At 46.9% G+C, this 12,548-nt stretch overlaps 1 protein-coding gene across 4 annotated transcripts in view; it reads right to left on the reverse strand.

Annotated features, from left to right (window-relative positions):
* Window positions 1-8,521: 8,521 nt before the first annotated feature.
* Tbc1d30 (TBC1 domain family member 30) overlaps window positions 8,522-12,548 on the reverse strand; it is an 85,250-nt gene continuing 81,223 nt past the window's right edge. For all 4 annotated transcript variants that reach the window (XM_085683446.2, XM_085683444.2, XM_048418503.3 and 1 more), the window contains one exon: window positions 8,522-12,058. In XM_085683446.2, the coding sequence (XP_085539572.2) occupies window positions 11,265-12,058 (794 nt within the window). In that variant the 3' untranslated portion in view covers window positions 8,522-11,264. The remainder of the gene's footprint in view (window positions 12,059-12,548) is intronic.

Consider the following 12,548-nt stretch of genomic DNA (forward strand, 5'->3'; position numbering starts at 1 on the left):
CACATTACACATACATCACACACCACACACTCATATACATACACACACACCACACACATACACAAACCATACACACACATCACACATATACACACACTACATACACAACACACACACCAAAGACTCAGGCTACCCTGCCCATGGTCCACTCCTTTAAACCGGAAACTCCTAGAGATTGTTACAGAAGAGGCCTCAAAGGCCGTTTTCCCTCCAAACAATAATTGAGCTCAACAAACTAAGGATCAGGCTGGTGACTCACGACTGTAGTCCTGGCGTGCAAGGGTTTGAAGCAGGAGGAAAGACACAATTTTGAGGTCAGTCATAGATATAAGATATATGATATAAGACAGACAGACAGAGGAAGGGGGGAAGGAAAACGAAAGAGACCCAGAAGATGTTGTATGCATATGACATGTGTCACCATCCAGAATTTGTAAAGTACCACTGATGAATGGAATCCGAACCCAAGCTAAGTTTCACTCACATTTCTAGATACTGAATTGGATTCAGTTAAAAAAATAATAAATTAAAGAAAAAAACCTAGTCAGATATGTCTAAAGTTTTCTAGAACAGACATGCATGGGTGGGTGATCATGCTTTCCCAACCAGGATTAGGTCAGATCAGGCAAAGGTCTCAGAACTGCGAATGCCACAACCCTGGGAGACTCCATTAAAGACATAAAATGTGCAGAAGGTAGATTAATTGCCATACCTCCACACTTAGTGACGTGTTTGAGTGTAAAGAACTCACTAGCCACCATGCAGACAATGTATGACTGTAAAGAACTCACTAGACACCATGCAGACAATGGCCTGGTAGTGAAGAGCACAAGTTAGTGCAACGGTTTGCGCACACAGATGGCAGGGGGAGCAGGGAGGGACAGGGGATGGAGCCCGACAAGGAAATCTAAATCTGTCTTGAATTCAAATCAATTAGCTTGTTGGTGTTTGTAACATACCAATGCAGTCTTATTGGACAGAATCTTCTAGATTGAGTGGCACCATTGTGCCTACAATTGGCATGAATTAGATTTCTCCTGGGATGTCACATTTCTTCCTAAGAAATATACAGTACGATAATATTGACAGTCCCGGTTGTCTCCCCAGAACACCCTCAGATGACTCAGCACAATGCCTTGGACCTGAAAGTATCCAACAAACAGGTAATGAGCTTCTCTGATCTGGCAGTCACGACGAAAGACAATAGAAGCAAAGCAGGTTAGAGCAACACACAGACTGCGCTCTCCAACAAAACTGCCCCACGTGAAACATCTCGTCAGGAAGAATATTAGTGTGAAGGGCATGGGCACACTCATCCACCAGTGAGGTTGCCAAAGAATTGCCTTCACTAAATGGGAGGTTGATCTAGTGACCTCCCAGAGTTTTTCTAGCTCTGAGGTCCCTATCTATCTCCATTTCTAGCCTAGAACCCAGTAGGGCCACCTTTGCTCTTGTCCCCAATGTGACATCCTAGCCTACATATTATTTTCAAAGGAGGGCTGCTGCTGGCCTTCAGGCTGCAGACACCTTGCGAGGCATCTGAGGACAAAGTTTTCAAGGAAAGCATTATTTTAAAGCACTCTTCAAGACAGGGTAGTCTTTGGCTGGGAACTTTGTGCCTGGATGCTTCTCACCCAATGATCAAGGCCACATCTGTTTGCAAATGAGCAAGATGGCCCCGCGGACACAGGAGCAACAGAGCCATCCTAGTAACCTACAGGGCAGAGGGAAGCATCCTGAGTCCCTAGCGCCAAGGCATCTGGCAAAGTTCGCATGAAGCAACAGCGGCATCTAGTGGTCAGGTAACCCACCACCCATCCGCTCAGAGACAGCCATCGAGAACGGAAAACCTGGTGGGAAGTTGACTGAAAAAGTGAGAGAAGCCAATAATCACTAACAGGATCCTTCTGGAAGTTACAGGACACTTCAGCCTAGAACTTAGGCCAGCTCTATCCTTATTCACCAGTATTCGAGGCACAACCAGGATTCCTTTCCAGACTGCAGATCCATTGGGTGGCTGCTAATGTCTAGGACTTATTAAAACTACCACATAACACCGACCATGCCCAGCTCAAATCAAAACTGCTACACCACATCTGCGATGCCCAGCTGTTTGTTTACTACACTGGGTGAAACTTTAAAACATTCATGAAAAAAAATCACACCCACCTCTAGCCCTGGTGGATAGGGGATGGTGGGCTAGAGCCAAGGGGCTGCTGGGGCTGGCCGGTTGAATGAGAGATGCTGTCTCAAGGGAATAAGGTGTGAATCAATAGGAATCTCATGTCCTCCCGCTGTCTCTAGTGTACCTGTTCACATTTCCACGTCTGTAACTGCCAATAGACAGAGGCAGGCAGACAGAGATACACGGAACTCTGTATGTGGCTGTCCACTTTTCCTGAAAAACTCTTCTCTCAAATATGAGGACCTCTGTCATGATGGCTGTCCTGGACAAGAGCTAGGGGCTCTTCCCCCCACTCCATGTGACTTCTCTCCCAAGGGAACAGTCCATGCCCATGGGGAAGGAAAGGACATCCACAGGATCCTTGGCAGAACTCCATCTTTATCTGCACTTATCTTCCTGTGAGAAACAAACAGGGCCCAAATCAGTGACTTTCACACTCTGTCCCCCAGAACCCAAGTTCTCTGCAGAACGGCGTCTGGGTTATCCTGGGCAAGAGAAGGAATGAGGAAGGGTTTGGGCTCCAACCCCAATCAACACAGAGTACTCTGACACCGCTTAACTGGGTTAGTTTGAACTCAGGGTTCTGTTGTAAATCTGAAGTCCAGAAATATACTCTAAAACATACAGGGACTCAACAAGGTGTAATGATGGGAGTTAGAGTATTAAGATTGATCACTTCACAGATACGCTAAGACGATGTCTTCCTTCACATCTTACATAAAAGGAAACTCCAGCTTCAAAGATACAACCATAAAAAGGAAGCCATAAAAATAGGAAAAGGAGGGAGCAATGGCTGCTCTTCCAGAGGACCTGGGTTCAATTCCCAGTACCCACAAGGCCGCTCACAACTCTCTGTGACTCCAGCAACAGAGGATCTGACACCTTCACACAGACACACATGCAGGCAAAACAGCGATGCACATAAAATTAATAATTTTTTAAAGATGTATTTAAAAATAGCAAAAGGCGGTGGTGGTGCACACCTTTAATCCCAGCACTCAGGAGGTGGAGGCAGGTAGATCTTTGAATTCAAGGCCAGCCTGGTCTACAGAGTGAGTTCCAGGACAGGTTCCAAAGCTACAGAGAGAAACACTTGTCTTGAAAACAAAAACAAAACAAACAGCAAGTGGAAAGGATTTTTCTTTTTACTAAATACAAAGTAGAGAATGCTCTCCAAATTTCACAAGACCTAGAAATACAATGGAGAAAAATGACAGAGGTGAACATGAAGAAGTGATTTAAATCTCGATACACATAAATAAGGTAGTATAAAAAATGTTGTGGGTGTTCGTCTTGGATACCTACGTGACTGCACAGAACATTTGGTAAATGTTCTGGCTGTGTCGGGAAGATGTCTGCAGAGTCATCTAAGTCATGTGTGTGACTTAGTGCACTGGGAAAAGGCTGCCCTGAACAGGGTGGTACCACCTGTAGGTGGGGCTGGGAGGGCAAGGGAGAGGCGTGTGCTTAGGTGCCCACCAACTCCATGCTTCTTCAGCAGGTAGCTCTTTCCTGGCACTGCTGTCTAAGGACATCAGACTCCAGGCTCTTCAGCCTTTGAACAGAGATTTGTAACAGCAACTGCACAAGAAGCTCCCAGACCCTCAGCTCCAGTCGGGGACTACAGCATCAGAACCCTCTGATTCTAGAGCAGGTGGCCCAGCCCATGACCCAAGGGGAAGGAGTGGTTCAGGAAAGCTGCGGATGCCTCAAGAATCACAATCCCGCTTGGAACATGAACAGTTTTCCTTGGAACTTTCCTTTTTGTGACTTGATTGCAAGGTCCTATAGTGTACACTTTTAAATGAACAGTGTCAAACCACAGTATCATTCAAAACACACACATACACATGCTCCAAATACCTGTATGCATGTTCTTGCTACCTGTGCACACACACAGACTCTATGTCATGGTGGCTGCAGCTTCCAGGGTGTTGTGTCCTGGGTGTTGACGGTGGTCTCAGCACCATCGGAGGTCACAGTGCTCATGGTAACTTAGGAGTAAAGCACAACCATTATCAATAACACTTTATCACTGTAAATGACAGGTGTGTACAGTTACTCAGAAGTCAGGTTTTTATTACATGTCTTACTTACGTATTCACTTATTTAGAGGTGGGTCACAGGCCATGGCACACATGTGGAAGTTAGATGGCAACTTGCAAGGGTCAGTGATGGATCCTGGGAATCCAACTCAGGCTTGGCAACAAGTGTCTTAACTCACTGAGCCCTTAGACAGTGAAGTATTCCTACTTGATTATTAAGGATACCGGCACATTTTAGTTCCACTCATGAACTGCATCCAGAGGTGAGGGGCGGAAAAGCCAAACCTCAATATATTCCTGTCAATTCATTTCCATAATAAAGTAAATACAGTCCCTTCTCTATTATTTTAGATCCTGGAATGGCTTCTTAAAGCATCCCAAAAGAAAATAGGCTCGAACTGTCTGTAACTCCAGTTCCAGACGGTCAGATGCCTCTGTCCAGTCTCCTCGAGGACCCTCGTACACAGTGCTGGCTAAACACCCGTATATATTGTTTTTAATTTAATAGAAGTAGTTTGGTAGGAAGAGCTGTCATTTTCTACCCTACATCTCATAGATGGATAATCACATCACAGAACTGATGGACCAACATGGCTCAGCATGCTGTTTTTATTAGGAGTGCTCGTGACAAATATGTCACCAAAGAACAGCTTTAGTACCGTTAAAAGATACAGCTAAATCAAGAGATTGACACAAAGCAGTGAAAGATACGTTAAAGGCTTTGTCCATCGTCAACATTCCTGGAACAATTACTGGTGATACCCCTTCAAAACTAGAAGGCAATTCAGTGACCAAGCGAAACTCAGGCTTAGCCTCATCATGACATGAAACTTAAAGACTTGATGCCTGAGAAAGCCTTAAATATGGACAGCATTGTGTGACTCCAGACTGCCTCGAGAGCCGGGGGATTAAATCATCTCCAATTCCAAGAATTCCTTAAAAGTGTTGATGCTGACTATGGTGACATCATTTGTCTTTCTGAGAAAAAATTGCTGTCTGGACCAAATGTAGAAAAGATTTTATTATTTGTGGTGTGTTGACGAGCTATTTATGGTTGGCACCAAAAACAAAATCTGTGCCAGAACTTGATGAAAACTGGCTTACAGATTTTTCATTTTCAATGGATTCTACCACTCATTTCAGTGAGTTGAAAATCTATCGTTAAGGTGAAAAAGAATTTATCGGTGCCACCTCTCAAATCACGCTAATGTTCCAACTGAAACTAAAATTATGGCAAACTTGAACTAATGAAACCTTAGGCGATCCAACATATGAGCTAAACACACTGCTGTGGACAGCAAAATTTATATAGTCTTGTTTTCTATTTGATAAAGGAATTTGAAAACAGATTTCAGGATTTCCAGGAATATGACATTTTGGTATATTTGGGGCTCCATTTTCAGTTGACATAAACAAGTCAGCCTGTTTTCAAACGGAGTAGAGCGCCTGCCATCTGGCATTCAGTTAAATATTTGATGGTGTCCCTTCCTAGGCTTTCACGGGTCCAGCTTTCAGAGACAAACACCCCTACTCATGTCGTCACTTCTAGAAGTACCTGTGTTTTCTGTTGTTTTTTGTTTGATTGATTATTCATAGTAGTAATGCCCTACTTATGAAGCAGGGCATTACTTATGCCAGCAGCATGCCACATTGCACTCGGTACCTCTAAGCATCCCCGTATTTCCAGTTCTGTTGCATATTCACCTGTAGAGTAAATCGCCTACATTCTGGGTAGCTCAGCTCCTCTCAGACTTTGGCACCTTCTGGCCCAGGTAAGATCTCTTTCGCATCAGTGACTCAGACACAGGCTTACAAGTCCTCCTGTCCCCTGGGTGTGGACAGGGTTGCCTTTCCCTCAAGAGGCCTTTCTCATGTGTTTCTGAGCAAGTGTGCTCCCAGGGAGTGCTCTCATTCCTCTGCTCAGCACAGCAGGGCCTGAGAGGCCTGGCCCCACTCAACTGGCTTGCTACCCTGCAGACACACAGGGAGCTACCCTGCAGGCACGTGGAGCTGCCTCTGGTGGTGCTGCTGTAGGTCAGAAAGTAAATGCTTCCCAGAAGCCTGTGTGTTACAATCTTGGTCTCTATCCTGATGCTATTTGAGAAGGGGTGGAAAACTTCAAAGGAGCCTAGTAGGAGCTCTCCAGGTCATTGGGATGTGCCCTTGAAAGGGCTATAGACTCCCATCTTTTCCTTTTCTGGTCTCTTTCGATTTCTGGCTATGAGGGGAGTGACTTTGCTCTCACCACCACCACCATCTTGTCACATACCCCAAACCCACAAAGATCAATCAACCATCAACAGAAGGCTTTGGAAGCATGAGACAAGATAAACCTTCTCTTTTTTTATTATTTCAGGTATTTATCACAATAACACAAAACAAATGAATGTCCCTACTTTCAGTAGGTAGTAAACTATCAGACTATAGTGTCAGACAGCCCAGAGTGCGCAGGTGACCAGCCAGGTGTCAATCCATGGTTGGGAGCACAACCACCTTGCTATAGCATGGAATAGTGAGTGATCCCAAGTTTACAGCGCTCCTTGGGGGACACCTGAGCTTGCACACGTGATGTAGCTAGAATAATGCCTGACACACAAAAGCCCAACTAACGGTCAACAGTGCTGTCTGGTGGTGCTAGGTCAAGATGACAACACAGGGGACAGATAATGGGAAAATAATCTAGAGAATAATTCGTGGTCTGGATCATCTAAGGGTTTGTTTTTTCCAGAAAATCAAAGTAAAAGGAAGATGGGCCTGTTAACTGTTTAATTTTCCAAATGTCACCCTGGCAGCAAAATGAAAGAACATGGGTGAGCATGCAACACCACACTCATACACACACACACACACACACGCACACTTTTGCATACACGCACACGCAAACACACACATACACCTAGTCACCTACAAACTAGGAAGAGGGAGCTTCCTCACTGGACACCAAGCCTGCCAATACCTTGACCTTTGACCTCCCTCTTCTATAACTTTGTTACTGGAGGCTTCTCTCCCGCCCGCCAGTGCCTGAATGACCACTCTGAGGCTTAATATTAATTACAAACTGCTTGGCCGATCAGCTCAGGGTTATTGCTAACTAGTTCTTACAGTTTGACCCATTTCTATTATTCTATATTTTACCACAAGGCTCATGGCTTGATACCTCACATCTTGCGTCTCTGGAGACTGCTGGCATCTCCCTGACTCTGCCTTCTTTTTCCCTGTATCTTTGCTTGGAATTCCCACCTGGCTCTATCCTGCCTGGTTATTGACCAAATCAGCTTCTTTATTAACCAGTGGTGACAAGACATATCCGCAGCATGCAGAATGGCATCCCACATCACAAATTCAAAAGTCTGTTGTTGAAGGCACCCAGGGTGTGGCCTCTTGTTATGGCAGCAGGGTCAAGACACGCCATATCCTGAGATGGAGACCACACGGGAGCTGATCTACAGTTACACATGCCAGTCCCCGCCCATGCCCTAGAGAGCACAGGCCACCTTTATCATCCAGCAACCCCTCCCATCCATGGCTGTAAAGCAAAGACTCCATGACTCCAGACTTGGCTAACGTAATCGACCTCTCATAGGAGAAGCAGAAACTTCCATTGCAACGGTCCGAATGCTCGTGAGCAGCTGTGTTTCCATCTGGTCTGCCCGCTGCCCCAGTTTTTATTTCTACAGTTGCTACGTCTTATTTGTGTGGTCCTGGTGACCCAAGTTTGATCCACGGAAATGGTGTGAAGCGTGTACACGCATGCAGTTATTGAAAAGATCTCTGCCCAAACGTGAGTAAATTCTTGTATTTTCTGAAGTTTCTAAAGCATGATCTTTTCCTAATTAGGAAAAGTCATGTATCTGAAATGCTGCCAAATGGCTGCTATAGGTGTCAAAGAAGGTAATTTGGAAATTATGAAGAATCTGTGCAGAGACACTTGATCCTAGTTCCCAGTTCAAGCAGACTTCTTGAAAGACAAGATGGAAATTTGTATTATTGCTCTCTTTTACTAAACAAAGTGAAGCGGTAGATGTAAACATCAATGTATGTGTACACCATAGACATGTATTCTCTCTCCCTCCCTGCCGTCCTCATCTGCCTGCTTCTCAGGAACCTGCTCTTCTGCCCTGTCCTGGGCAAGAGACAGGGAACCCTGGGACCTAGAGATAAGGATGGGAAAAATGGAGCCCAATTCCCTGATTCCTATGACCAAGCAGCACGTAGGCAAAAAAGCGGTGACAGATGAGGAATGTCACAGCCCGTTTCCCGCACGCACCCGGACAGAAAAACCACACCACAATGACAACCGTGAGAGACTTTATGCATTTATCTTTGTCATCAGTACAGCTCTTCAGAACGAGATGAGAGAAAAAGAGAACATTGGTCCTAACAGTTACAGCCATAGGTAGACATTACAAACTAGGTGTAGGTCTAGAGGTTTTGAGAGAGGACTGAGGTGCAGGGTTGACTCCCCAAAAAGTGCTGAGAGGGTACAGGCAGGCGTGGAAATAGACTCCTGCGGTTAAGTTCTTCTGGTGTTTGCAAAGTGCCCAGTACACGGGGAAGACGGTGAGTCCATACAGGCCTTTGCACATGCTGTGTGGGGGAGGCTGTGGCAGAGTTCTTGTCCTAAGAGGCAAGGCTCAGAGGTCGACCGGTTCACGTTATGATTACTTGGTATTGTGCATGCACGGTATTGGTACAGAGAGCTTTAACACGGATCTGTGGAGTTTTCTAAATTGACATGGTCACTTTAACCGAAAAAAAAATTTCCCTCTCAACTATCCCTTCAACCGACACTCAGCCCATGCCCTGTGCCGGTCCCTTTCTCAAGACATAGGCGAGAGGAGAATACTGACAGATCTCTCAGTAGGGCAGCCCCACCTACTACCCACCTCCCCCCAACACCCAGACTCATGGGGAGCCAGGGCCTGGCAGAGAGGGGACAATTTTCTACTTAAGTCAAACAGACTGGCTGGGGGAGCTTAATTGGGGTGATCGGGACAAAAAACGCTAGTGAGGCTAAAAGTTGTTATCTGAAGTTTAGCAGGTACCAGAAATCCTTCTTTGTGCTTGGCTTTAGAAAACAGTGGATCCCATCACCTGGGAGTGGTGTGCAAAGTAAGCCCCCCACCCACCACAGCCATCCCCAGGTCTAGGAAGAACATGGCTGTCTGCTGAGAAGCTGCCTGCTAACTTCAGAAAAAACTTCAGGCCCAAAGTATAACAATTTATTAGCCACGCATTCAATCTTCAGGTCCTTTGGGGCAAAAATACTGCACAGGGCATGAAATGTGTCATTCCTGTGGAGGCTTTTCATTCAAAAGAGCCCACACAATTCCACTGATTTATTTTAAAAAAAAAACAACTGAGTACCTCTCATTGTAAAAGCTCCCTCTGAAACCAGCTCTGGCTTCAGAATTAGTGAGTCAACTTGCTCAAATGAACACTGACGACTTCAACAGTATTCCTGAAAAAACTGCCAAAGCCTTCCAGAGATGAAGGTCACGGTGTCTCTCTATTCTGCTAATGACGAGAGATGAAGGTCAATGTCTCTCTATTCTGCTAATGACGAGAGATGAAGGTCACGGTGTCTCTCTATTCTGCTAATGATGGCGGCTACAAAGCGGGAAACCCTTCATTCAGCCCAGGGAGAGGTGCATGAAGCATTTGGAGAAAGAGCTAAATTTTCATGAGGAGGAGGTTTCGCAGCTTGCTCTGTAAACACCATTCCGGGCCTCTGTGCCTTGGAGAGAGCTCCTTAGAGTCAGGAGGCTGTGCAGTGAATGGCTTCCTAGTCTTGGCTCGGATCAGCTCTGGCACCAATGCACGTGTGCAAAGAGCAGCAAGCCAGCTTATCGTACGAGAAGAAACATAGTGAGGTCCTACGAAACACTGGATTATTTACCTGGAGTAACTGAAGCGCCACTTCATGTGTGTGGCACAGAGTTCCCAACTGCATAGTGGAGACAAGAGGAGCTGCCTCTGACCTGCGGGGACCAGGGTAGGAGGGAATGAGAGAGAGGAACATGAGGGAACGAGCTGGGGCCTGCTCCAGAGAAAGGCAGTGTTCAAGTAACAAAGGAGTCCAACCCAAAAGCACGGAATTCAAGTAACAGAGTCACGGGTGCTGTGTTCTGGTTGTGGGCAAGGCATTGCACATCTGCCGTGGAGAGAGGGCTGGGAGGTAAAGGAACCGCGTTCAGAAGGTGCACGCGTTCCACATAGAGTTCGCCGAGTCCTCGCGAGAAGAAAAGGGGCCTCAGGAAATGTCGGAATCCGCAAGCGGTTAGGAGCAGTTGCTTAATGCATAGCCAGTGAGTGTCTCTGCGTATGCTCTTCAGTTTGGTGGTTAACGTCAGTGCCAACTGATGTGAAGGTTTTCTTTTCACGGGTAGAAATAGAAAGTTAAAGAAAGACTATCTTGATTTTTTTTTCCTGCTTTAGCGGAAGAATAAAAAACAATTTGAAGACAGGTATTAAAGTGCACACACACATGCACGCACACACACTCATCCTACACACACAAATTCCCTCCCCTCTCCAACAGAGCAAACAGAGAAACATCAGGACAGGGTTTTCTGCAACTAAGAAACTTCTTTGCACAGTTTCTGTTCTAGCAAGCTGGTGTGTTCGTTCATGCCGGAGGACTAGTGACGCCCAGAGGGCAGGAAGGCCAGGGGAACGTGTTGTTGTTTCAGGGATCCCAAAAAAGGCCCTGAGAAGGCCAGAAGAGGGCTTAACAGTCTACATATTCTTTTCTAAAGAGTTCACAAGGAAAATCGGGGAAACTCCACGCTGGAGAAGCACACACGATTTATTCAGTCACAAGAATCCACTTTACCAGCTACCTAGTGGGTAGGAAAGGTCCCTACCCTGGTTCCCACCACGACACTTCCAGCTCCCACTTTGATGGGCCTCCTAGCCTCCAGGCTCCTAGCCTCCCGATTCATTCTCACTGGACAAACAGAACAGGACGGGTACGGCCGGCATGTTAATGTCGCCATGCCCCGCGAGTCCAGACGCTGAGCCACTGGGAGGCGTCATCGCTTCTTGGTGCTGCTGCTGCTCCCGGTGGCCGATTTGTTGAAGCTCCTGCTGATCTGAGGGAAGTGCATGGTTGGGGTTCTTTCTGTAGGGCCGTACAACCCCAAATTCCTGGCCGTGGCTGACTTTCGAAGCGGCTTGACGCTAGGAAAAGGGCTGAAGATAGGGGCTTTGGAGTTGCTGACAGGGAGAGGTTTGCTGGGAGCCTGGTTTTCCCCAGGGCCATCCATGGACTCCGGGGCACGCTGCTGGCAGGGGAGGAGCGCCTTGGGCTCAGTCTCTGCAGGGGCATCCCTTTGGTTCAGTTCCAAGGCTTCCAATTTCACCTGCACTGCAGACACATCGACAACATCAGCATCCCCAAATACCGGCTCCGGCGACTGCCCTTCGATTGTCCTTGGAGTGCCCGCGGCACAGCTGCTGCCCTCACCACAAGCTGCTGCTGCACAGCTGGAGGGAAGCTCCTCAGCTGCCCCCAGGCTGCTGGCCCTGCAGCCTTCATTCTGCTCCTCTATCAGCCCTACGGTGTCCCCACAGCCCAGGTGACTCTTGGTCCGTGGCATGTTCTTTTTGTGAACTCTGATGTGAGTCCGCCATGGAGAGTTGAGCTTGGTCTTGAGGTCTTCGTAGGGGACAGGAGACATTTTACCTCCTGCGTGGCCGGGGATGTGGATGACTGCATTCTTGCTTGCTCTGTTTGTAATTTTCATCTTTTTCCCTAGAAGAAGGTGATTTATCACTGGAGAATTGTTTACCTGAGATGGGAGGATGCTGGTGACTGGTCCTTTGTCTGAAAGAAAGGTTGAAAGGGTGTAAAACATACGACACAGAAACACGTCTGTCCGAACAGCAATCTCACGGAGCTCACCCCGGAATCTTTTCCCCATTAATTTTCCAGGTGCCAGCAGAGCCATGTGACTGGAGACACAGAAACTGAATCACACCCTAGCACCTGTGATGCCCAGTTCCACCTCTTCCGGGAAGGGAGCATTGGAGGCTGCGGACATGCTATGGTTTGGATGGGTGTGTTCTCCAAGGGCTCCTTAAGAAAGGCTTGGTCTCAGCCGGCAGAGCCCATCGCTGACTGCATCATCATGACCTTGACCTAACTGATGGTTCACTGTCCCTGCATCAATACGTGTACGTGGTTGAAACTGTAGAAGTGGGTCAAAGGGGCATGCCTTGACGTCACCAGTCTTTCCTCCTGGTCCCTCTGTCAGTCTGTCCAGTGATCTACGCAAATCTTTATTACTGTCCCTAAGCTCCTCCTGATTCTCAAC

Source organism: Myodes glareolus, chromosome 26 (assembly GCF_982192425.1).
Source record: "Myodes glareolus chromosome 26, mMyoGla1.1, whole genome shotgun sequence".
Classification (NCBI taxonomy): domain Eukaryota; kingdom Metazoa; phylum Chordata; class Mammalia; order Rodentia; family Cricetidae; genus Myodes; species Myodes glareolus.